Below are 25,689 nucleotides of genomic sequence, written 5' to 3' on the forward strand. Positions count from 1 at the left end.
TATCGTATCAATGATTATAGACATTTTATATTTTTTTATTAATATAAATATTTTATTTTTATATTATTTTGAATCAATATCTTTTTATTTATTAATATTTTCACTAATTTAAAAATTATTAATTAATTTAAATGTGAAGTAGATTTTTATATTTCTATATAGAAATAAAATATAACTAGATATATATATATATAATTAATAATAATAAATTACTATATATTAAATAAAAAAAATTATAAAAATTTACATACACTATGAATTTTATATATGTGTAGTTCTCTTAATATTATTGATTAAACTTAAAAAATTTTTGCAGCTAATGTTGGTACGAATACATTGTGATACAATGTCGTAAAAGAAATTAAAAGATCTACGAATTGATTTTTTTCTAGTAAAAAATTTATCTTAAAAATGCGTACGTATAATTAAAAAATTATTATTTTAAAAAATCAGTGAAATACATATTTAAAATATATACAATATTAAGTATTTAAATGTTTAATAGTTATTAAAAGAAGAAAAATAAGATGTTAGATTTTCTGGTTAGCTAACATAATCATCAATTTTTTTCATTTAAATTTGTTTATAAATAATGAATTAATTGAATAAAAAAAAAATTGATATTTCCCATTTAATTTTTCAGCTGTTAGTAGTGGAGTATCTCTTGTATTGTCTTCAATCTTGACTGTTCTTATATTTTCGGGAATGCAAATATATAAAGTTTGGTTAGCATCATCACAAATTTATACAATATTAGGAGGATATATTGGATCGATACTATTTATGTGCGTGTTAACTGCAATAGGAAACTTGGAATCAACAATATTTGGAAAATCTTTTCAACAAAAATTATTTCCAGAAGGTACATTATTTAATATTGACATTATTATGTATAGTTATGTGTAGACATATTATGAAATTAATTTTGAATAACAATGATATTTTTTTTACAGTTATTTTTTCACTAATGATTAGCTTAATTGCATCAGCTTTGGTACATCGTGTAGCAACTACAACATGTTTTATATTTTCTATGATTGCATTATATTATATCAATAGAATTTCTCAAGAAACATATGCTCAACCAATGCCTCCAATATCAATTCATATAAAGAAGAGGAAATAAAAATAATTATGAAAATCTAATTTGTTTTACAATACTTAAAAAATGTTGAATTATTTTTAAAGCTATTTTAAACTTTATGTAAAATTATTTTGTCTGTAATATATATAATATATAATTAATTTTTCATTATTTACTTTTATTTTCTTAAGAATGGGATAATATGAGATAATAAAAGTCAAAATATATTTATATTATTTATAAATATTTTACAATGCTTTAGGATTTCGCTTTCTTTTGCTTCTTCTATGTTTTTCTGCTTCTTCTTTATCACTGAAATACTCAAAAGATTCATCTGATTCATCATCATTAAGGAGATCTTTATTTTCTTTTACATCAGGACTATCTAATGTAGGTTGAGACATAACTTGTTTATAAATTGTCATTGCCTAAAAATACAAAATAATTACACTTAAATAATCTATAAAATAGTAATATAATTAAATCTTTTAACATACTTGTGTTACTAAGGCAGACACATCAGAGACATTACTGGGTAAAATTAAAGTATTATTAACTTTTGCTAATTTATTAAATGCTTTAACATATTGTTCTGCTATACTATATGCCGCTGCATTTTTTGCATCGGTTAAATTGAGAGCGCCTGCAACAAGTTTTAAACTTTTTGCACGTGCTTCAGCAATAGCTACTAAAGCAGTTGCAGTACCAGTTGCCTTATTTATTTCTTCTTGTTTTGCAGCCTCTATATATGAAATCAAATAAATTATTTAACAATTTAAAACAAGATAGATTAAAACATATAATTACCTGATGCCAAAATTTGTGCTAAACGTTTTCCTTCAGCGATATTTATCTCTGCTTCTCTAGCTCCTTCCGATTCTAAAACTGCAGCTCTCTTTTTGCGTTCTGCTTCTACCTGCATTTGCATTGCTTCTTGCACTCTTTGTGGCAATCTTATGTCTCCTATTACAAAAAATTGAGATCATTAGAATTTTTTGAATAGTAGGTTTTTAATTTTAATTTTAATTTTATTCTTAATTTTTTTAGTAGTCTTACGTATTTCATATCGAAGACATGTTATACCCCAAGCTTCACTTGCTTTATTTATACTATCAACAATACAAACATTAAGTCCCTCTCTTTCTCTGAAAACTTTATCTAAAGATATTTTTCCTAATTCAGATCTCATTGTGGTCTGAGCTAACTGAACTACAGCAAATTCAGGATCATCAACACCATACGAAGCCAAAAATGGATTAATTACTCTTAAGTATAATATACCATCAATATTTAATGTTACGTTATCTGTTTGAAAATATATGATTAATATTATATTTTAATATTGTATTTATATTTTTTAAATATAAATATACAATTGATAATATGTACCTGATGTAACAGCACTTTGTTGAGGTATTTCTATAGCTATTTCTTTGAGGCATTGAACATATTTAATTTTATCAATTATTGGTGTAAGAATATTTAATCCTGGATTTAAAATTCTATGAAATTTTCCCATTCTTTCAACAATCCATGCCTAAAAATAAATTTTATTATTATTAAAATAGATTAGATTTTAATTTATTTTACAAACCTCTTGTTGTGGAACAAATAATATGATGGTATTCATAGGAGTGCCGGATTTGCATCTAACAAGTTGTGTTACTGGCAATTTACGAACAGTATGTTCAAATTCAAGAAGTGGCTGGAACTTTAAACAAAAATTTTTGTTAAAATGAAATAATATGGTTAGAAAATTGTGATTATAAAATTTTTAAAATTAATTCAAAAATATTGAATTTACCTTTATAATGCCAAAATTGCGAATTAATTGCTTAAACCGACAGTTCATTTCCCATTTATATGTTCTCAACAACATTATATTGACAAGCATGCAAGATAATTTTAAATACTATAATAGGTTAGATTCACACGTTTCAATAAGTTAGGTTCAAATTTTAATGAAAAAAAACGTTAAGCATAATCCATTAAATATTTTTATATAATATTCAAATAATTGAAGAACAAATATTTTCATTCGTAAAACATGATATTTTGTTCTTTAGATGTCCAAATATACTATTACATTTGATAAAATACATTTATACAGGATACTTCATGTAACTTGGCACAGCAACTTCTTGGATAATTAGTATATGGAAAATGATAAAGAACATAAAATGAAGCTGTGTATGTATATACATTTTATATTATTATTATTTATTATATATATATATATATATAATTTTTTAATATACATTTAATATATTATTATTATTAATTATTATTCTATATTTTATCAATATATATTATTATTTTATGTTGCAATTATTTAATCTTAATACTTTATTAAAAATTATTAGACATTAACGGAATTAATTTGTAATGCAAAAAAGTTTACATAATCTTAAAAAAAACAGTGTAATTTTTATATTTCTATAAATATATAATAAAATTGACAAAAAAATATAAAATGTATTATTTAATTTTGTTTTTTCAAATCTTTTTTTATTTCTATTCATTTTCATAGTTTGATTTATTTATTCGAAATAATATATAGAAATCAAAATATCTAATGCCATTATTTTTTTTTTTTTCGCAAAATATTTTACTATTATAATTTCAAAAAAGATATCATACAAATAAAGATTCATACAATATCATACAAAAATCCTTTATTAAAAAATTATAATAAATATATGAAATTACAATTAATTATTTCTATTCAATAAAATATAAAAATAGATTCATGATATTTATTATATTAATATTAGTATTTATATTAGTTTTATTTCAAAGTGTCATTTATACATTTTTATTGCTCATTGTCATTTATAAAGTTTTATTATATATAAATTTATATATAAAATTATTTTTATATACAATAAATCACAATAAATAAATTAGTAAACAGCTATTGTGAACAAATTAGGTAGATATTATCAAATCATTCTATTATTTTATATTTTTTTTACAATTTTTTATCAAAACTTTTTTTCATATAAACTCATATATATTGATATAATTTATTTTTCATATAATTGATATCATTTTATCGAAAATAGGAATACTATATATATATATATATATGTAACAAAAAGAAAATGAATATGGATCTTAAGAAAAAGCAAGTTTCGCAATATTTTTTATTTTATTAAAATTTTTTAATTTTTTTTTTATATGTATTATAAACTTGAATTTGTAAACTTTTTTTTCCAAAAAATTAAATTTATAATAAAACTATGCAATTTAAATATTGTTAATATTAAATAATATCCTTGAAATATAATATTCATTATTGAAATATAATGTATTAAATAAATTATGTATTAAAAAAAAAGTATCAATAAAATAATACGATCATTTGGACTATTTTATTGATAAATCATTATCAATATATATTTAATTGAAAATTAAAAAATTAAAAAATACATCTAATAATATTTGAAATATTAAAACTAATAATAGTTTACATACGATATAAAATATTAGAAGTATAGTACGGGTCATAATATAGCAAGATTATAAATTAAATTATTAGAAAATGGTCAGGTAGTATCAAATATAACATGCATTTAATTCATCTAATATCTTATTGGCTGATTTTTATATATTGTTATATATATCTATATTATATATATCTATATTATATTTTAGTAAAGTTTCATGTAAGGAAATTAATTTTTTATGAAATATAGCGATAAATTTCTTCGATATTATTGTTTAATAAATATTTGAATCTTTTTTAACATCATTATACTTTTATAAAAATTTCAGTATCATTATATTATTTTTAATGTTATATATTCTTACTGTCATCAAATTATTATGCATGTTAAGAAATTTTTATATGTGTTAAATATTCAATGCTATAGTATACTTAAATAAATGTAGATATGTTTGAATAATAATTTAACGATTTTTTTATGAATATATATCATAAATGTCAAGATCAAATATAAGAAATATATATGTATAATAAAATGACATATGAACAAAGAATTATTCAAATATTTATTTTATCGTTGAATATGTTTTAAAATAATAAATTAATAATAATACAAATTAAAAATAATTCCATATAAAAAATGATATTAAAATTTCTATAAATAAAAAATAAATAAAAAATTTAATATTATATACATTTTATGTTTTATAAATTAGTATTTTTTTAACTTTTTCTACGAAAACAATTTTAAATGTCACTTAAGTAATAACAAATTATATAAAACAGAATAATTTATTATCATTAGTATACCTAATTATTATTTCTTTTAACTATGAATATTTTTTTTATTTCTCGAATGATTAAGTATTTGCTTATATAAGTTTGTTTGTGCAAATATATAAATAGATGGAATAATCTAATTCGTATTCAGTTTTCTGAAAGAAGTTCTATAAGAAAGAAATTTAATTATTTTGATTATAAAGAATAATAAAATTTTACATTATGCGCCATAATTATATTGTATTATTAATATTATCTTTATTAACGTGGACATGTGCTGAGGAACTTTATTCTGATAAATATGATTATGTGAATATTGACGAAATTTTGGCAAATGATCGTTTACGAAATCAATATTATGATTGTTTCATCGATGCAGGCTCTTGTATAACTCCGGATTCGGTGTTCTTTAAAAGTAAATATAAATTCTTATTAAAATGTGATAATATAAAAAAAAATCAAAATAAAATTTACATTTAATTAAAAAATAATTAATTATTAAATAAATTATTTAATTTTTAGGTCACATAACCGAAGCGTTTCAAACACAATGTAAAAAATGTACCGAAATTCAAAAACAAAACATGGACAAATTAGCAGAATGGTTTACTGCAAATGAACCAGAAAAATGGAATCATTTCGTGGAAACAATGATAAAGAAAAAAGATGAAAACGCATAAGGTTCACGTTAACTAATTATTAATATTATATAATTATATAATTAATATTATAATTAATTAATTATAATTAATATTATATAATTATAAATTAATATAATTAATTTTTTATATAAAATACTGAATAGTAGTAATTATTAATAATTGAAATATATCTATTATATTCTAATTATATAATGTAATGACAAATATAATAAAATTATCATAAAATATAATTTAAATTTATAATCTGTAATACCTTTGTATTTTTCTAGCAATATAAATCACGATATTTTATGTTTAATTACATTGCTTAGAAATTGAAAAAATATAATTCATGTTTAGTAGAAATTTTTTTTTTAATATATGTATTATATAAGATTGAAAATTTCAAACAAATTGAAATTTTTTAAATGATACAACAAAATTTTATTTATATATATAGTTAAGTATAGTTAAGTATATATTATTTTAGATTAATCAATATTTTAATTTTATCACATGATTTGGTTTCATGTTTGACAATATCAATAGATAAATTAAGCGCGAAATTTTAAATCGCATGTAAAAATATAAAATAACTAATACATATATATATATATGTATTATAAATATTATATATATTATCCAAATATTTTATGTAAGTAATATGATAAGAAGAAAGATTTAAAAGACAGAAAATATTGATTTTGATTTTGAAAATTCAGATTTTAATTATTATAAATTGCATTAAATTAGCAAGATATATTTATTAATTAAAAAATGTTCCATTTTCTGAAAATATATTTTTTTCTTTTTGATACTTCTATTTTAATAATAAAAAAATTATAAGTTAAAATTTGTATTTTTTTTTATTATTCTTGAATGTTATATACTTTTTTTTTCTATTTATATATAACTTTTATTATTTATAATTCAAATGAAAATAAATCCAGGGAGAAAAATTTTTATTAAAAGCAAAATAGTTCCGCGTTTCATGAATGCTGATGTATCTATTATTCCTAGAATTTATATCTTTTAATAAAATATATAACATGAAATATTAAATATGTAATAATGAATTTTAAATAATCAAAAAAAAATTCTTTTTTTTACTGTTAATTTTTAATATTTTATTTAATTTGTTAACAATTATTTTAATGATTTCAATAAAATATTTATATTATATTATATTTAATTAAAAGCAAAATTAAAATTGTAAAAAATTATTTTCGTTTGATTTTTTCAATACATGAAAAATTTAATGAAATGATGAATCTATCGACAATTTATATTCATATCGTAATATGAATATGGATAAAAATATACAAAATATAAATTAAAATCATCATGTGAAATGGTATTAATAATATTAATGATTATTATTATTATGATGAAAATTTTAAGTAAAATTACAAAAAAAATCTTAAGAAAATTAAAAAATGTTTTACATTAAGAAAAAAGAATTTAATATTCATTGGTTATTATAAACCGATTGTTGGAGAATTAACCAATAGGAAGCAATGGTGTTCACGCGGGGAGAAATAATGTAGTGGTTAAGGGAGCAGTCTACTATGATAATTGTGTGGTAACTGACAGTGCAGTGGAAAATATCGTATATGTAGGTTTGCATCATTATTCATATCAAAAAATTACACTTTAATCTAAAATGTCATCTCCTGCACAGGTGGTGAGTAATATTTTTTCTTATCGACTTTTCAATTCTCATAAATTTTTCTATTGTTCTTCATTAAATTTTCTTTATTATCCTTATTTTGACAATTTGGTATAAATTTATTATTTTTTCATATATAGAACAAAGACATTGTCTATTTTTTTGTTATTGTTTTATTATATTAAAATAAAAATTATAAATAATCTAAAAAAATATTCCATCGAATTGTTGTTTTCTTTGTTTTGAACAAGTACTATCTTATATAGCGCATTCGTTGATTTTCGTTTCCGTTTACGGGTTATTAATAACTAAGTTGGTAGTATTGCGAATATGTTTTTAAGAGTTTATTTACATTGAAAATTATTTTAATTGCAAATAAAAATAGAAAAAATTTATTCATTTTATAGATATGAAATCGATATTATTTTATTGTCATTTTTTTTTATTGCAAGACATTTTAAAGCTATATTATATATAATATAGTATAATTAATAATAATTTTGCAACAATAGATTTACTTTACTTTCTTTGATATGAAAATTAAATACCAACATTCTTAATACCATATTTGTTTACTTGTTTAACTATCCTAACCAAATTATTCTTATGTTTTTATGATGCTTTAATCGATCGTTTAACATTATTTATAAGAATAGAAATAAAAATATTGCAAAAATGTATTTTTATTTTATGAAAGCAATAGAATTAATATTTGAAATTTATTATTTTAAACATTCTTCAATTGTTTTTTCATTGTTTTGTTGAAATCATAATACGAAAATTTATATTTATATATAATACAAAGTTTACATGTATAAAAATATGCTTTAAATTTCATTAATATAATTATGCTTTTTTTTTTATATTTTAAACTAAAACAAATATTATAATATAGAAATTACAGAACAATGATTGTATCTTTATTATAATATTTTTCTATTACTTTATTTCTTATACTATTTATTTATTTTTCCTTTAATTTTATGCTTCATTGCAAATAAATTTTAAATATTCACTAATATTTGTTTAAATATTTAATATAATTTATTACAATACTAAATATCTGTTAAATATATATAAATAACATTTCTTAATATTTGTTGAGATTTATTCAATGATTAAAATAAAAGAAATATTTCGATAAATAAAAATTAATTCATTCAAAAATGGTGATACTATATGCATCCAATATTTGTTAAATATAATCAATAATATATTATTTTGAAAATAAATTTATATTTTTATTATTTAAAAAGTTATTTCTAAGAAATAGTTAATATCAGCGAAAATGAAATAAGAAAAAAGATATATATAGATTGATTTCTAATTTTAAGTTCTAAATAAAGAAAGAATTTATAAGTAAAGTTTTCAAATGAATTGAATGATTATTAATGTCAATATATTTGAGTTAAAAAAAAGTGTTATCGAATTACGCACGCTGAAATATATTGCGATATATATATATATATATATCAATTGTTATTTCATGAAACTGCGCATCAGTTTCAAGCAATTTACATTAACTAAAATCTTTATCAGATCTTGTTCATTGGAAAACGGTATACTGAATTCTTATATCGATGCAAGTTATACATCTGAAATTGATATCTTGATTTTGATATTAATTTACACGTATTGCAACTTGCATTATGAAACCAAACAGTTAATACATATAAACTATTTTAATTACATTTAATTACAACCAACGAATTCGATCTAAATTTCATATTTTATCTGTTTCAGTTAAAAAGTATTGGTCCAAAGTTAGTCCCCTTCTTTAAAAGTGTGTCTGTATATTTTATATTACTGGCTGAACAGCCGTCTCTACTGACGGCATGTTTCAAATGTTTACCAATTATAAGTCTTATCGTTTTTGTTCTGCTACATGGAATTAATTTATCGCAGGAGTAAGTGCAAAAATATTTTACATGCATCAATCCTTTTACATCACACTTTTATTTTATAATTGACAATATTAATTATTTCTATTATTCTTCAAATATTATATTTAAATCTGAAAAAAAGTTGCATTAATAGCGTGCCATCAATTTTAGCGATAAAATTAAGATTAATTAACTAAAGTTTATTGATTTCTATATATCTTTATTTTCAACATTAATATAGCAATATATCTACAAAACATTTATATCTATAAAATGATAGTGCTAACATTTAGCAAAGCGGAAAAAACAAGTTAATCAAGTATATGACATTTCCGTGACTATAGGTGCTAGCCAACCATTTATGATCTTGCTTACGCTTATTTTCAAGTCGCTTTTTTTTCCTAATTGGTAATGCATTTTAAATATTCCGCCAATTCTTTTCTTAACAATTTCCGCATTTCACAGATCGCATAAAATTCGATCTTACAAGAGCGATTTTTATTGGAACAAAGAAGAGGATTGATTTATTATGAAACAGAGCAATATTATTTCTGTTGGTTTTATGAATATATCAATGACTACTTTTATTTTTACATAAAATATGAAACATCGTTATTATGTTTTGGTAATCAGTAAAATATTAAACATTCCTATTCAACGACGTTTTTATAATATTTTTAAAAAATTAATTTTAAAAAATGAAAAAAATATTATAACTGAAAAAGTCACCTGAAAATGTAAGTGTAAGCAAGAATATTTTTTCATTGCTTCTATGCTTCTTTTGCTTACAATTTTAAACCATAAAAGCTGGGCACTATTTACCTAAAAATTTAAATTAAATAGATTATTAAAATTATTAATGAAATTTTTATTATTTATTATTCTAAAAATATGTTACTTATTACATAATATCATTATATTATATGAAATTTATTTCAAATAAAATATATCTATTCCTGTTATGATAGAAGTGATATCTTCAATAATATTAATATTTATCCACTAATATCGAATTATTATTTTATTTTATTCATACATAGAGTAAGAATAAAAAATTTTCAAAACAAAATTATTTGAAGTATTATAATAAAAAATTATAATAGGAAAAATTTTTCAAAATTATTTTTTTTTTGATAAATTTCAAAATTAATAATTTTTTTAAATAATATTAAAAGAAAATTATTTCTAAAATAATAATAAATATAATTATTTTATAATCGTATATAACTATATATACATATAAGTCATCTTGTTTTTTTTATAATATATATTATATTATAATATATATTATATTATATAATATATATATATTATAATATATAATAAAAAAAATATATCAATATTAATAATGTATAGAGCGATAAATATATATTGTTAAATATATTTTTTAACATAGAATCATGAAATTTATTCCATATTATCATTATTGTTAACTCAATATTAGAAATTGCTATTTATCTTAGAATAGAATTTAATATTTAAAAATACAAATAAATTGTATTATTTTCAGATATACCTTTTCGAGGCGAATATTGACAGGATTAATATTCAGTTGTATAGGAGATGCATTATTGGTTTGGCCCAGTTGTTTCACACCTGGAATGTGCATGTTTGCTTTAGCTCAGATTATGTACATCAGTGCATTTGGTTTTATACCGCTTAACATAATGCTAGGTACAATTTTATATGCGATGTGTTCGCTAGGTAAGATATGTGTGTTATCCATAAAAATAATAAATATTCTCATTATAAAAATATATAATAGTAAATAATGAAAATATTATCAATGATAGATTTTTGATAATATCATTGAAGAAATTGAATAAATTTTGACGAAATAAAACAAATCATATTTTTCAGTCATATATACTTTAATGCCTGGTCTAAATGGAATTCTGGTTATTGGAGTTCCAGTTTACACGGTATTATTAACTACTATGGCATGGAGAGCAATTTCTAGAGTACAATTTTACAAAGTATAGAAAAAATTTAAAAAAATCGTTTTGTTTACATGATGTTTTCCAATATTAATTTATTAAAAATTTTACGGATTATGCTGCTTTTATCTCTTTATTTAATACAAAATTAATAGATCAATTAAGTTACATGTTATGTTGAATATAATATGATTCACTGATTTGATTAGACATTGATGCGACAAATCATGTAGAAATATAATAAATAAAATAATTTATACCAAAAAACATACTTGCATGATATACCACGTTTTTTTTTTTCATCGTTTCGAAAATAATGAAAAAGAAATTATGTTATATAAATAAATAATGATTTTAAAAAGTTATTAGATTATTTAGATTAAAAATATATTATTATTATTAACTTTCCTATCACATTCATAAAAGAATAATATAGAATTGGAAAACATTGTGTTAAAAAATAATAAAATTTCCACTTTTTTATGCACGATTTATCGAATAAATCATATTCCTTCGTCAGGAATTATGGACGTGGACTAAATTATGTAGCTGCATTGGCAGTATATGTTTCCTTATATCTGATACTTTACTTGGATTTCATTATTTTCATACACCATTACCTTATTCTCAGGTATAGTGATTATATAATATTCTTATAAATAAATTTTTCAATATGATTTTTTTTATTAATTACTTAAAGCTATTTTTCAGGTTTCTATAATGTTAACGTACTATGCAGCTCAATTAGGAATAGCTTTGAGTGCAGTTGGTTCTAAAAATAATAATAACAATAATAATAATATCAACAACGATAAAAAAAATGACGTAGCCTTAATGAAAGATTAAGAGAAAATTTTGTCTTTATAGACTATAAATATTATGAATTTATATTATACTGCTCAACATAGTTAAAATGAAACACAAAATACGACGAAAGTACGGAGATAGGGTTATTATTAAAAGATTAATTTGTACAACATTAATGTACAGCATTATATGTTATGATGAAGATAATAATTTATATACTTTAATATGTCATACTATAAATTATATGTTTTAGTTTAGTATAATTGTTTTAAAATAGGTATAATGTATCTCATTGAAAAATTTATAATAATCGTAAAACTAAAAGTCCTAAACACTGCCACTTTCTTAAGGCAAAAATTTTTACCTCATTCTTTATGATTTATTATAGTCGATACTTATTGCATTTATAATCTTTTAATGAATATTATCCATCTGTATGTAATTATGTCAAGTCAGAAAAAAAAATACTTTAAATGCTGTGAATTATTAAAAATAATTGCATAATAATATTTAGTAATAATTAGAATATTTTTCTTATACTCGCAAAAATTTTTTCTTAATTATTATTATATATTCATATCTACCATTATCATATTATATTCGTTTATTATATTGATGTGAATATTGAATGGAGATAAGATATAAGTATTTCCACTTATCGTTTCGAATATGAAAAAAATTCTGTGTATATAGTATTTATAGAAACATTGATTTATTATATCACACGCATAGTTTGCGTATTATTTCACGATAAATTTTGTGAACCAAAACATATTTTTTGGCTCATAATAACGAATAAACATGTTAAGTATTTCATGTTATGATAGAAATATAAAAAATGAAATTCTATTACTTTCGTGTTGTATGATGATATACAAAAAAAAAAAGGAAAAATTAAAAAAGACAGGAGAAATTATTTAAAGATTTAAACAATTTTTCATAAGTATTCTTATAGTTCATTTTCTACTAGTAAAATTAAAAATTTTACGCAAAGATATATAAAAATATATATATATTATTTTATTATTGCATTTATTATATATTAGATAATAGTATTATATTTATTCTATTTACGATTTTATTCTATTTTCAAATGAAACATTGATTCAAATAATTAAGATATTATTTTAAGAACTATTTTTGAATCTATTTAAAAAAAATATATAATTTTTTTTTTCGAATATAAAAATTATAATAATTAACTTTATGTGCAGATCTCGATAACATATCATTTAATATTAATAATCAATCAAAAGATATTTGAATTCTAAAAAAAATCTTTAATTTTTAATATACATAATCAAAGCTGAATAAAAATTGTTATGAAAAAAAATATAGAAAAAACCTGAGTCAAAAGTAACAATTTGATTTTGAATTTATATAAAATCAATATGTAAATAACAATATATAAATAAATATAAATAATCATATAAAAAAATATACATTTAGAAGAAAAATTTTTATATGATAATCTTATAAACTTTATTTTTATCATAAATAATATTTAAATTAAATATAAAAAATTGAAATCAAAAAAAATATTACAACTATTTCATATATATTCTATTAAAACACATTGTTAAAACAATATGTTTAATCGATAGTAATTATAATAATAATTTTCTTTGTGAAATTCTAAAATCAAAATATTAATTAAACTAAGTTTAATGATAAATGAAATAAAAATAATAAAATTAAATATATTCATATAAAAAAAAAGACTATAATATAAATGTAAATGAAATTCTTTAAAAAATTTCAACTTCATAAAAATTTTTTATCGATTATTTTGATTTATATCGATTTATATCGATTTTCTTAATTATGTCTAACAAATTATTATTTAATACATTTTTCATGTCCAATTCATTGTATTTCATACATTATATTCATTTTTCATTTGTAAAAGCAAACATAGTAATAATATTGTATTGAATATGCTACTGTTATATATTATGTTCTTAAATAACATAAATTATAAACATAAACATAAATTACTAATTTGTTTTACGAGACGTTTAAATGTATTGAATAATAATTACTATTATATTCAAAAAAATTAAATTAAAAATAAAAAAAAAAGAAAAACATTTATTTGTAATATTTATATCATAATTTTAATTAAGAAAATTTTATTCATTATTTATATTTATAATATATTTATATTATTACAACATGTATGTATTTTAATTATAATTTTGTATCATAAATTCAAAATTTCTGATAATAAATTTTCAATCATTTATAATATTATTTTCACCTAATGTTACTTTTGACTCTGGTTCTTTCTAATTCAAAATTAAAAAAAAAATTTATTATTTTAAAACTATGATTTCATTTAATTCAATTTTTTGATATTTTGATATTTATTGTAAATAATAAATTTAATTATGTAGAATGATATATTTAATACAAAAATATAATAAAAATATATTATATTTAATACAAATATAATATAATGAATTCTAACGAAATACATTTAAAATGTATGTATTTCAGAAATAAAATATTTATAAAAATGTGATATTAAATATATATGTGACATTTTAGCATATTCTACTTTCTTCAAATTAATAAATTATTAAAATTTTTAATTTAAAAAAATATTTTATAAAAATAATAAATTATGATCTTTATAAAAAATATTTTGAAGTTATTTTAGATGAAAATTTCAATTTAATTCTTAGATTTTAAAATTGATTTGTGAATTGATTAATTAATAACTATAATAATAAATATAATAATAAATTTAGTAATCAGATAATCTACTTTTTTTGTAATTATGAGTAATTAAAATTTTGTTAATTGTAATATATATATATTATAATACAATACATATAATATACCTTTGTTGTATATACAATAAATATTATTGTAAAATTAAAGTTTCTGCTCCTCCTCGTCGTACGACAATTCCATTTGATGCTTTACTTTCCTCAGCGTATTTAATTTTATATTTAAATACTCTAAAAAAATATATTTTTATATGTATCTTATAGAATATTAATTTTTTTTTTTAATTTAAAATATACGATATTTTTACTTACAATAATATATTATTCCACATCTGTGTTTGTTTTTCATTTACTAAATTAATTTCTTTTATATGTTCTTTTTCCATTATTAAACTTTTTATCTTTGTTTCTTCTGCTTGAATAATGAAATTTAATTCTTCTCTTATCTTTTTACCAGGATTAGAAATTGTAGGATCCTATATAATAATACTTAATTACATGTATGAAAAATTATTTAACTATAATATATAAAATTTAATTAACTTTTATATCCCGTTTTATTCTTTCTTCTATAATCTTCATTTTAGCTATGAGTTTTAGTAATTCTTCTTTTTCTTCAATATCCTTTTGATAGAATAATTAAGAGAATAAAATAAAAATATCAAATAGAATAGACATTATATTGATTACCTTTTTTAGTTTTGTTTTTCTACTTTCCAATTCAGATTGTAAATTATTTATTAAGATATTCATATTCGATTTTATTTGGTCTTGCACTTTTTTCGTTTTCTCTTGTTGTTGTTCAAATTCATGATATTTTTCTCTCAATGTCTGCACTTCTATAATAATATAATATAATATATTATATATATTAAAAATATTTGAATTTTTTTTATCATATTTTAATATGTATTCATACCATTTATCAATGGAATTAATTTTGCTTTAAAGGCGGATATATCTCGACATAATTGAAGATTCATCGAAGATGCATTCTCTTCTGTGAAATTTAGAGTATTTTTCTTAATCGTTTCCAATCTTTCTTTCGCCCGGTTGCATTGATTATACTATTAGAAGTAATTATTATTATTTATTATTATTTAAACAAATAACATAATATTGTAAAAAATACCTGATTTTCTAAGATGGCGGCTGTTCGATATAATATACTGTTCTCCGCATTAAACCATGTCAATTCAGATTTACAATGTTTATAAAGTGTTCCCCTAGTTTTTAAACGATTTATATATTTTTTGAAATCTTCTCCTTTAGGAATATCTTCTACTATCAATTTTGATAATTCGCGTTTTTCTTCTAATTTTGTCTGCAATTCTTGCAAAGAATTCGCTGTCTTTTCCAATTTTTCAAGAACATTTCTTTTTATATTTGCAACTGCAGCTGCTTGTTGTCGAAATGGTTCTATTTTATCAATATTATTTTTTGTAATCTAAATAAATTTATTATCAAATTCTAAATATATTCATAGATAAAAGATATAATATATTATAAAACTGATGTTTACCTTTAATTCTATTAAATTCTGAATTTCTTTGGCTATACTATCCAAATTATTTCGTAGACCCGTTATTTGATCTGGATTCAAATACGAATACTGTTTTACTATGTTCAAGGCTTTTATACGATTTGTCTTTGCATGTATTTCTGTCGGTAATTTTTCATTCGTAACTACAGTTTGAACAATAATTACTTCAGATAAATGTTGAAATAATGTTTGAACTGTAATTTCATCTTCATCTTTTTTTAAGGTTTGTAATTCTCTTTCCAATCTTTGTAAATTAGACTAAAATTTGTACATATTATATAATTTTTATTAAAGTTGAAATAAATCTTAAATTTTTCAATTATTAAACATATTATACTTGTAATCTAGATATTATTTCTTTTTCTTGCTCCTCTTGCAATACTAAATCACGTTCTTTATCTTTTTCTATTCGCAAAGCTCGGGCAACATCCAATAAATGCATTCCAGTTTCAGCTTTCATTCTCATTTTTTCGATACGTATAATTACTGCCTACATAATTAAATTATTTCGAATGAAAGAAGAGACTAAAATCTATAAATAAATATACTCACTTCTTTTTCTTTTTCCATTGTTTTTAAATCAGTAGTAAGCTCACTAGTATTCTCATAATTCTATGTTTGTGAAAACAGAATTAAGAAACAATTTTAATAAATAAAAAATAAAATAAAATAATATCAATATGATCTATTACCTTCTTTCCTATTTCTCTTTCCTTATGCATTGTTTTAAATCTATCAATCAAAGTCATGTATTGTTCATAAAAAGCGAAAACTTCTGGATCGCTTAAATATTCGCTAGGAACCTCTATCTAATTAATTATAATAAAATTATATTCAGAAATAATTTTATGAAAATAAGTAAGTATTGATACATATGCATACATATATAAACATATATGTATACCTTCACTAAAAAGCGTGATAAATAAGCTCTTTTTTGAACCACATCTATGTGAGATAGAAGCCAGGTAAAAATAGGATGAATAATATCAGAATCTCCACGAACCAGACCTTGTCTATCCATATACAAAAATAAATACAATCAATTCGTAACAAAGTAGTTAAAATGAAATAAAAAACTTGCCTAAAGTTCACAGGATCTATTCGTGGCTGATAATGAAATATACGCAGAATAGATAAAATATAAATGGAAATTTCTTCAGAAGTCTCATTTTTTATATTAACATTACCATCAATATTTTGATTTGATTGTATTTTAATCAACAACTCCTTCAATACCTACAATGCAACTTTATAAATAAAATAATCTTAAATGATATAATTTTTTAACTTATTCAAAAATTAAATTTGTCAATAAAAAGAAAATATCATAATATCAATTCTTACTTGAAGCAATTCCTCTGAACTTAGAGAATTGAAATAAATCACATTATAATTACGTCCCAACAATTTGTTCACCTCTGTCACAATAAATTTAATGTTCTCTTTCATTATGTTTTAGTTTTTTCTCTTCTTCAAAGATTCTGAACTATTTAACTTAGAAATAACTAATTAAATTAGAGAAATGTTTTGTTGTTATAAACCGTTGTCTTGGCAACTGATCACGTTGCATTTCTCTTTCTTTCTAAAAGTATGCAAAACTCCACGTATGTATATCGTGTTTAAGAAATTTTCTATATATATTTAAATTATTAGAGATTTCGTTTAAAATTAGTTGTTAATTGAATGTAATATACGATCCCATTATTTTTAAATTATATCAATTATTCGACATAGTTTATATGCATGTATCGATTTTATGGCAATTTGTACTCCAATTATATTAATAGACAGCATTATTGCATACAGCATACGGAATTGTATATTTTATATATAATGTTAAAATTAATAGTTAAATATATTAAATACATTAAGTCATTAAATATTTTAATGACTAGATTTATGTATAAAAAACTAATTATAATTAAAATTATACAATTAAGTTAGAAATTAAGATTTTAATTTGAAGTTTCTATTAATATAGTAGTTTTTTTATATTTCATGGTAAATAAAGCATTAGATAGAATGCCAAATATAGTTTAAGAATCATAATCAGTTTTATTAAAAGGAAATTTATCCAGCACAAGATTATAATTAGCAGATAACGACAGAGATCATATTGCCTTTTCTTTTCTTCTTTTTCTTCTTTAAATATATATTTAAATATAACGTACGATCTTTTTTTTTTTGTCATATAAAATTGTAGTGCTTTCATTTCCTTTATTTTTTAACAATTACACAATTTTGATATGAAAAAATTTGGGAATTAGTTTATGAATTTACTTCATCTTTGATAATACAGCATATATATATAGTCATGAAATCAAATATATATATATATATATATATATATATATATTTGATTTTATGACAATTCATAATTTATCAATAATGCATAAATTGATTTGAGCATAATTTTCCATAATATTAACTGTATTTTAATTTTCTTATTTAACAAACTTCAACACTAAATAGTGTGTCAGTTTTTTTTTGTATTCTTTATCAGAACAATTTTTCATTCGTTTATATAAGTTAAGACGCGAAAGAGAATGTATATCAAAGATAATCAAAGAAAAATATTCACTGACATTTGACTATTTGCTATGATCAAAAGTGTGATTAATTCTGTTTCGTTTCTGCTTTTTGATATTAATGTAACATTTTTTAAATTCTTATAATAATGTTGCATATGCATATTATAAAAATGACTTGTGAAGTTTTATAAAAAGAACCATGCAAGTCATATATTTATGACAATGTTTAATAATCAGTCTAAAACTTGAACAATGTAGCAACGTTGTGATAATCAAATACTGAAAATGAAGATTGCACTATATATAAATAGTTTAATATATATGTATAATCTATATTTTAATATATATATATATATATATATATATATATATATATATATAAGTACCATAATATTGGATATTAGATGTTACATAAAGGATAGAATTTAATGAATATCTATTTTTTTTCAAAACAAAAAACAAAAGAGGGGAAAAGAAAATTCTTTAAATGTATCTTGACTTATGAATAATACATTTGCAAAATTCAGTGTGCATAATATAAAAAATTAAAATTATGATAATGACTCGCTTTCAATATTATGCAACATCTTACTTAGTGCTGTGTAAATTTAAATAATTTTATTTAATTCGGTGCATGTCGATAATTAAGCTTTCTCTCAATCTCCAATTCTCGAATTTTTATAGATGTAAAAATTGTCATGTCAGGATTCAAACGAATCAAAGTTGATTTTGTAACCGTTTTTGTTTATATAGCATCACAGAATAAAGGGATAATTTACAACATTACGTAAAATAATAATGATCGCAGCAATCAATCAAGGTTTGGCTTACATTCATTATTGATGACTACTGGATACAGTTTCCTCAAGCATAGTAAGATAATAAAAATCATACATGAATTTGTATGAACATTACATTATACTTAGATGCACTTAGTGTATTAAACACTAAAAATTTATTAATTTAAAATCGCCAGTATTGAACTCAACTTCGCATTATATATACCTAATATAAAACAAGAACACAACAAATTTTCTGGCATACATGATACATTTTAACATGTAAGATTGTATGTCAATTGATTTTTTTCAGTTTTGAGTTTTTTCATTTTCTTCTCATTCAGTTAATCATCTCCCTACCCTTTTTCCCCATAGCTTCTACAGAATTTTTCATCATTGTCTTATCTCCTGAGATAAGTAAAACAGCAAAGTCAATAGTATTGATGGTTGTTATATACTTATACTTTTTTGTTTAACTGGGAGTGCATATCTTGTTTGCAAAACAAATTTTCATTATACACGATATTGTAATTTCTCTTACAGACAGTGATGTGACTTAAGGTATTTCCATGTAGCATGTGTGAAGGGAGGAAGAAAGGATGGTGATTATAGAATAGATTCCAATTTATCCACTCTTGAAAAGGAGAATTGCTACTTGACCCAGATAAAAATAGATAAAATGTCTTGTTTCATGTGTCACATAGCTTCCAAAATTACGACCTACAATGCAATGCCACGTTGGATTATATTTTTTATCGAATTCTTTTTTAATAAAGGCTGCAATATCCTGAAACAAAAAATTAAATCAATTTATTAACAATTTTTTTTATCTTTGAAACTGTTATTAACTTGTTCTTTCATTCTACTCATTATTATATTTAAATAAGCTCTTTTATATCTTTTTTCAAATATGCATATAATTTTTCATTACATATACAATATATGGAATAAAATTTTACTTCAACTATTTACTAAATATACCTTTTCTATGTTATATTTTTCAAGGGCTTGAGTTGCACAGTCAACAGCATCCTGCTGCATCTCCTCAGACATATCAGCATTCTTGATCACAGCCTTTCTGTCTGACATTTTCGTAGCTCTGAAATTAACAAGAAAAAAGAAATTTTTCGTATGTCTTAATATATTTCGTTCAATAAAAATATAAAAAGCTAATATTGTTAAGAGACAACTATGCATTTTTTTTGTCATATCAAAAGATGAAGATATTACAGATTAAACCTGGAAAAATGAATGCGTGCAATTTTGACAGTAGCATATATATCATTTGCTAGCATGACAAATCATAGAATTGATGCTATAAAATCAAAAAAAGAATCAGATATGTTTAATAAGCAGAATACAATTGTAGAAAACAGAACTATAAAGACGAAACGCGGGAGGATAATGTTTTATCAATATACGATGATGGGAATAATAATTCGTAAACACACAAACATCGCAATCAGAGCATTAAGTTAAAAATGCTCATTTAAGAATTATCAACACGCCAAAGAGAATAGAATTATCAGAAATCCAAAACTGATTTTGACATAAGAATTGGTTACGCGGTCGGAAATGAAAAAATACATTTTCATTTATATAACACGCGATATACCTTTTAAAATAACACTTTCACCAACTAATACACAAGGAAAAAGATCGTTATATCCTGGCCCGGAAGTTATGTATACTTATTTTTTTCTATGTGAATTGATTTACACAAAAATTTTGCTCGCTCAAGCCGACAGCGACTATTCCTTGATTGAGTTCAAGACTGAAGTGTCCGTACTGTGATCCTGTCCACTGATTGGCCCACGATTAGGGTCTTCTATCACGGTCTTCTATCAACCCAGAATGCTTTGCTGGTAGCAACCCGCGTAAACATAAATTCGAGTAATCGATACGGAATTTTTTCTTGAAATTCAAGTTACAACGATGTTTTTTTATTTTTTATTGCTTAAACTTTCATTTCTTTTATATAGAATCTCAAAAAATTAATGATATACATTAAAATATTTATTGCGAAGTTTATATTGATTATGTATATTAAAGTATTTTAAGTTTTCAAAATATGTTTTGAAATATTAACAAAAACATACACAATTCGCAAAAATGTATGCTCTTGTAAAATTAAATTATAAATTGTAAATTCATACCAATAATGTATTTGTAAATCAAAAATATATGTCTTTCAATATACATTCTATTGATTATATGTAAATTGAAAATGTGAAGAATTTTTATAAATTTTAAATAATATTCTATTATAATATATATTTTATGTAATTTTATTTTTACAGAACATACAGAAGTTATTTAATTTAATAACATAGAATAAAATATTTTAATTTCAAATCATTTCTTTAAATTGAATAATTAATTATATTACAAGATGGCGCTATAACAGAATAAATTGAATCATTATTTTACAAGATGGCGCTATCAAAGTTTTAGACTATATATATCAGTAAAACTAAAATATATATGGTCCAAGTATAAAGTTGATACATTCATTACTATATCACTTTGCATGTATATGAATATTTTATTTCTTCGTAATTAGTATAGCATATATATTGTATATGTATATGTTTAATCAGCTGATTGTGACAACAGTAACGTAGCTATAATGTAATAATTTTTTTAAATTTCAAATTTTTTCCATTACTATATTTGAAGAAATATTTATAAACATTTTTAAGCAATATTTAATGTAAATATATATTAATTTTTCAATATATATATATTTCTTTTTTAATATATTTAAAATGATTTTAAATATCAAATTCGTATATAATATACAGATATGTTGATCCAAGTTACACATGCGCAATAAGTTCCAACAATCTCAGAGAATTCTTTATTAGAGAGGTTTTCATTCTAAATGTATCAGTGTTATATTCGACAGAGTTGCGCAAAATATCTCTGAAAGAAAGAAATTTTTTTTGTAGTGCTATATTTAATACATAACTTATTCTTTTAATTTTAAAGGCACTGGAAACTTATTTAAAAATGTTTCGTGCCATTCTGTGCTTTTGCGCTTTTATAGCGATAGCCAATGCTGATGTTACGAGGTAAATATAATGAAAAAAATATTATTATTCGTTTTTGTACAAAAACAATTACTGTTTTTAAAAAAAATTTTTTTAAAATTTACTAATTATATAAATAATTAATTATTCGATAAGATTTACAAAGTGCACTTTAAAATAGATTTAAAAAATTTTTTTTAAGGATTCCCTTGCACAAAATTGATAGCATTAGGAAACAATTCAAAGAATATAACACAGAAATATATCAAACACATATATTGCAAGGAGATTTTCCTCAACCAGAACCTCTTTCTAACTACTTAGATGCTCAATACTATGGTGTTATTAGCATTGGAACTCCTCCACAAGATTTCAGAGTAATCTTTGATACTGGTTCCTCAAATCTCTGGGTCCCCTCTAAAAAATGTCATCTTACCAATATTGCTTGCAGTAAGTATATTTTCAAAAATAATTAAAACTTTATCATTTTTTTATATTTTATATTTTATTTTGTTCATAATGTTATTTATTTTTTATAATTCATATATTTATTTTATAATTCAATATGATATGAGTTTTAATTTAAAGCTACAATATAAGTATATTAAATATAAAATAAATATATTAAATATAATATAAATATAAAATATTAAATATAAAAATCAAACTTTTAATTTATAAATCTGATGGAAAAATAAAACAATAAAAAATAGAAACTTTTTGATAATTATGTTTATTTATAACATAAGTTTTAAGTTTTAAGTATATTAATAAGATAAACATAATTACATTATGATTTAATTTATTAATTTATATTTAAATAAATTTATTTTCTAAATAATGATAATTATATGTTTTTTTCCATTACTGAAAAAATGATATATCATTATATTATATATTATCAAATGTTTATAAATTAATAATAAAAAAGTTCTTTATTTAATTAAAATTTCATAATTTCTTTTTGTATATGTATTATTTTCAGAATTACATCGTAAATATGATAACAGCAAATCATCTACGTACAAGAAAAATGGTACTGACTTTGCAATTCGTTATGGCTCTGGAAGTCTCTCTGGCTATCTCTCCACTGATACTGTAGATGTAAGTATCTATATATGCATATTTTTACTTTTTATAATTATTGATATTATTTTTATTTCCTATTAATTATATAATTATATTATTGTTCATAATTTTTATTTTTATAATCTATAATCTTTTTGTTTCTATATCTTTAAATAATAATAGAAATATTTTTTAAAAATTATTTTTAAAAAATTTTTAAGAAATAATTCACTTATATACAATAATATATAATAACATTATAATATATTTTTAAGAAATTATACATTTCTATCTTTTAATTGAATATAATTTAATAATTTAGTAAAAAAAGAAAATTAAAAAAAAAAAATTAATTAAAGAATAATAAATTTTACAGATTGCAGGAATGAAAATTTCTGATCAAACTTTTGCTGAAGCTTTGAGTGAACCTGGATTGGCTTTTGTTGCTGCTAAATTTGATGGTATTTTAGGAATGGCTTATTCTAAAATTGCTGTTGATGGTGTAACACCTGTTTTTTACAACATGGTTAAACAAGGATTAGTACCTCAACCTGTTTTCAGTTTTTATTTAAACAGGTATTTTAAAAATTACTCAAAAATTACTCAAAATTTTTATGAAACGAAATAAGTTAATAATTTATAAATTGTATTAATTTATTAATTGAAGAAATCCTGATGATAAATATGGTGGAGAATTGATATTGGGTGGTTCAGATCCAAACCATTATGAAGGTTCTTTCACCTATGTTCCTGTAGATAAAAAGGGATATTGGCAATTTAAAATGGATAGGTATTTAATATATGAAAATAAATTTTTTAAAAAAATTATTTATAATTTTTTCGTAAATTAAAAAAAAAATTAATATTTTTGAATTTTAGTATTCAAATTGGATCAGATTTAAAAGTTTGTCAACAAGGATGTGAAGCTATTGCAGATACAGGTACTTCCCTCATTGCTGGACCAGTTAAAGAAATTGAAGCTATCAATAAAGCAATTGGAGCTACTCCCATTGCAGCTGGAGAAGCAATGATAGACTGTAATTCCATTCCTAATTTGCCTACAATTAATTTCATACTTGGTGGTAAATCTTTCTCTCTGAAAGGAGAAGACTATGTCTTGAAGGTAAAATAAATATACTTTAATTTTATTTTTACAATTAAGATTGTGAAAAATTTTAATTTTAATATAACAAAATAATATTGTTCTTTTTTTTTTTTTTATTAAAGGTTACACAATTTGGAAAGACTGTTTGTCTTAGTGGATTTATGGGAATGGATATTCCTCCACCAAATGGTCCACTATGGATTTTGGGAGATGTTTTCATTGGTTATTATTATACTGAATTTGATATGGGAAATAATCGTGTTGGTTTTGCTAAAGCAAAATAAATATCTAAAAATATATACTAATTAAAATCTTAAATTTTAAATTATATAATTTTTGTTAATATATCTTTTTGCATAATTTTATGTTTTTACATTTGATTATTTTTAATATTTTTCCGCTTTTTGTATATATAATATGTATAATAGTTTTATTAATGAAAATAAATGTAATAGATACTATAATCAATATATAAATATAAAATAAATTGTAAATGTAAATTAGTCATCTATAACAAAATGTATACTATATTACAAAGATAAAAGTAATAAATTTTTTTCATGTCATATCCTGTGTTATTATTTCATAAATAATTGATCAATAATTCATTTTTTAATGATATGAAACATCATGATTAAAATTTA

General features: G+C 20.8%; 7 protein-coding genes across 11 annotated transcripts; 4 read left to right on the forward strand and 3 right to left on the reverse strand.

The window, feature by feature from the left end:
- Positions 1-297: 297 nt before the first annotated feature.
- Positions 298-1,238, forward strand: LOC122717043 (protein KRTCAP2 homolog). The gene is made up of 3 exons (XM_043940727.1): positions 298-415; positions 644-862; positions 954-1,238. Exons 1-3 carry the CDS (start codon positions 412-414, stop codon positions 1,124-1,126), a joined length of 396 nt encoding a protein of 131 aa, XP_043796662.1. The 5' UTR covers positions 298-411; the 3' UTR covers positions 1,127-1,238.
- A 3-nt stretch (positions 1,239-1,241) lies between these two features.
- LOC122717042 (stomatin-like protein 2, mitochondrial) lies at positions 1,242-3,234 on the reverse strand. The gene is made up of 7 exons (XM_043940726.1): positions 2,889-3,234; positions 2,679-2,795; positions 2,474-2,621; positions 2,141-2,389; positions 1,892-2,047; positions 1,582-1,826; positions 1,242-1,512 (listed from the first exon to the last, which is right to left on the reverse strand). Exons 1-7 carry the CDS (start codon positions 2,976-2,978, stop codon positions 1,333-1,335), a joined length of 1,185 nt encoding a protein of 394 aa, XP_043796661.1. The 5' UTR covers positions 2,979-3,234; the 3' UTR covers positions 1,242-1,332.
- A 2,258-nt stretch (positions 3,235-5,492) lies between these two features.
- On the forward strand, positions 5,493-6,087 carry LOC122717236 (ejaculatory bulb-specific protein 3-like). The gene is made up of 2 exons (XM_043941092.1): positions 5,493-5,727; positions 5,835-6,087. The coding sequence occupies exons 1-2, from the start codon at positions 5,535-5,537 to the stop codon at positions 5,990-5,992; spliced, it is 351 nt and encodes a 116-aa protein (XP_043797027.1). The 5' UTR covers positions 5,493-5,534; the 3' UTR covers positions 5,993-6,087.
- A 1,414-nt stretch (positions 6,088-7,501) lies between these two features.
- LOC122717235 (lysoplasmalogenase-like protein TMEM86A) lies at positions 7,502-13,144 on the forward strand. Of its 2 annotated transcripts, none has more exons than XM_043941090.1 (6): positions 7,502-7,637; positions 9,366-9,529; positions 11,016-11,209; positions 11,366-11,481; positions 11,963-12,073; positions 12,154-13,144. In XM_043941090.1, the coding sequence occupies exons 1-6, from the start codon at positions 7,617-7,619 to the stop codon at positions 12,286-12,288; spliced, it is 741 nt and encodes a 246-aa protein (XP_043797025.1). In that variant the 5' UTR covers positions 7,502-7,616; the 3' UTR covers positions 12,289-13,144. The 2 variants fall into 2 exon arrangements, with proteins under 2 accessions (XP_043797025.1, XP_043797026.1); XM_043941091.1 differs by having other exon boundaries at positions 12,143-12,296.
- LOC122717231 (intraflagellar transport protein 81 homolog) lies at positions 9,507-18,428 on the reverse strand. Of its 4 annotated transcripts, XM_043941085.1 has the most exons (15): positions 17,875-18,428; positions 17,612-17,766; positions 17,432-17,543; positions 17,220-17,336; positions 17,080-17,139; positions 16,865-17,017; positions 16,507-16,785; positions 16,117-16,431; positions 15,904-16,051; positions 15,675-15,823; positions 15,297-15,460; positions 15,096-15,215; positions 11,022-11,101; positions 10,235-10,327; positions 9,548-9,636 (listed from the first exon to the last, which is right to left on the reverse strand). In XM_043941085.1, exons 1-12 carry the CDS (start codon positions 17,977-17,979, stop codon positions 15,119-15,121), a joined length of 1,854 nt encoding a protein of 617 aa, XP_043797020.1. In that variant the 5' UTR covers positions 17,980-18,428; the 3' UTR covers positions 9,548-9,636; positions 10,235-10,327; positions 11,022-11,101; positions 15,096-15,118. The 4 variants fall into 4 exon arrangements, with proteins under 4 accessions (XP_043797021.1, XP_043797020.1, XP_043797019.1 ...); XM_043941086.1 differs by lacking the exon at positions 10,235-10,327 and having other exon boundaries at positions 9,507-9,636; XM_043941084.1 differs by lacking the exon at positions 9,548-9,636 and having other exon boundaries at positions 9,709-10,327.
- A 134-nt stretch (positions 18,429-18,562) lies between these two features.
- On the reverse strand, positions 18,563-21,612 carry LOC122717237 (dynein light chain 2, cytoplasmic). The gene is made up of 3 exons (XM_043941093.1): positions 21,456-21,612; positions 20,822-20,939; positions 18,563-20,627 (listed from the first exon to the last, which is right to left on the reverse strand). Exons 2-3 carry the CDS (start codon positions 20,927-20,929, stop codon positions 20,466-20,468), a joined length of 270 nt encoding a protein of 89 aa, XP_043797028.1. The 5' UTR covers positions 20,930-20,939; positions 21,456-21,612; the 3' UTR covers positions 18,563-20,465.
- Positions 21,613-22,719: 1,107 nt separating this feature from the next.
- On the forward strand, positions 22,720-25,611 carry LOC122717232 (lysosomal aspartic protease). The gene is made up of 7 exons (XM_043941088.1): positions 22,720-22,914; positions 23,075-23,322; positions 23,858-23,976; positions 24,317-24,516; positions 24,608-24,730; positions 24,820-25,063; positions 25,168-25,611. Exons 1-7 carry the CDS (start codon positions 22,853-22,855, stop codon positions 25,327-25,329), a joined length of 1,158 nt encoding a protein of 385 aa, XP_043797023.1. The 5' UTR covers positions 22,720-22,852; the 3' UTR covers positions 25,330-25,611.
- The last annotated feature ends 78 nt before the right edge of the window (positions 25,612-25,689 follow it).

This window comes from Apis laboriosa, unplaced genomic scaffold (genome assembly GCF_014066325.1).
Source record: "Apis laboriosa isolate Shangri-la unplaced genomic scaffold, ASM1406632v1 scaffold4_cov146, whole genome shotgun sequence".
In the NCBI taxonomy this organism is placed as follows: Eukaryota; Metazoa; Arthropoda; class Insecta; order Hymenoptera; family Apidae; genus Apis; species Apis laboriosa.

What these genes read in the sequence shown, in the direction of transcription:
- LOC122717237 (XM_043941093.1), bottom strand. Translation starts at nt 20,929, where the DNA reads ATGTCAGACAGAAAGGCTGTGATCAAGAATGCTGATATGTCTGAGGAG. An exon ending in AAAAATATAACATAGAAAAG is followed by an intron (nt 20,628 to 20,821) that starts GTATATTTAGTA and finishes TTTTTGTTTCAG; the next exon opens with GATATTGCAGCCTTTATTAA.
- LOC122717043 (XM_043940727.1), top strand. An exon ending in ACAAAAATTATTTCCAGAAG is followed by an intron (nt 863 to 953) that starts GTACATTATTTA and finishes TTTTTTTTACAG; the next exon opens with TTATTTTTTCACTAATGATT.
- LOC122717042 (XM_043940726.1), bottom strand. Translation starts at nt 2,978, where the DNA reads ATGCTTGTCAATATAATGTTGTTGAGAACATATAAATGGGAAATGAAC. An exon ending in ATGTCTTCGATATGAAATAC is followed by an intron (nt 2,048 to 2,140) that starts GTAAGACTACTA and finishes TTTTTGTAATAG; the next exon opens with GAGACATAAGATTGCCACAA. An exon ending in TGTCTGCCTTAGTAACACAA is followed by an intron (nt 1,513 to 1,581) that starts GTATGTTAAAAG and finishes TTGTATTTTTAG; the next exon opens with GCAATGACAATTTATAAACA.
- LOC122717235 (XM_043941090.1), top strand. Translation starts at nt 7,617, where the DNA reads ATGTCATCTCCTGCACAGGTG. An exon ending in TGTCATCTCCTGCACAGGTG is followed by an intron (nt 7,638 to 9,365) that starts GTGAGTAATATT and finishes TATCTGTTTCAG; the next exon opens with TTAAAAAGTATTGGTCCAAA. An exon ending in CACCATTACCTTATTCTCAG is followed by an intron (nt 12,074 to 12,153) that starts GTATAGTGATTA and finishes GCTATTTTTCAG; the next exon opens with GTTTCTATAATGTTAACGTA.
- LOC122717236 (XM_043941092.1), top strand. Translation starts at nt 5,535, where the DNA reads ATGCGCCATAATTATATTGTATTATTAATATTATCTTTATTAACGTGG. An exon ending in GGATTCGGTGTTCTTTAAAA is followed by an intron (nt 5,728 to 5,834) that starts GTAAATATAAAT and finishes TTTAATTTTTAG; the next exon opens with GTCACATAACCGAAGCGTTT.
- LOC122717232 (XM_043941088.1), top strand. Translation starts at nt 22,853, where the DNA reads ATGTTTCGTGCCATTCTGTGCTTTTGCGCTTTTATAGCGATAGCCAAT. An exon ending in GCCAATGCTGATGTTACGAG is followed by an intron (nt 22,915 to 23,074) that starts GTAAATATAATG and finishes ATTTTTTTTAAG; the next exon opens with GATTCCCTTGCACAAAATTG. An exon ending in GAGAAGACTATGTCTTGAAG is followed by an intron (nt 25,064 to 25,167) that starts GTAAAATAAATA and finishes TTTTTATTAAAG; the next exon opens with GTTACACAATTTGGAAAGAC.
- LOC122717231 (XM_043941086.1), bottom strand. Translation starts at nt 17,979, where the DNA reads ATGAAAGAGAACATTAAATTTATTGTGACAGAGGTGAACAAATTGTTG. An exon ending in GTTCAGAGGAATTGCTTCAA is followed by an intron (nt 17,767 to 17,874) that starts GTAAGAATTGAT and finishes GTTGCATTGTAG; the next exon opens with GTATTGAAGGAGTTGTTGAT. An exon ending in ATTAATTCCATTGATAAATG is followed by an intron (nt 15,824 to 15,903) that starts GTATGAATACAT and finishes ATATTATTATAG; the next exon opens with AAGTGCAGACATTGAGAGAA.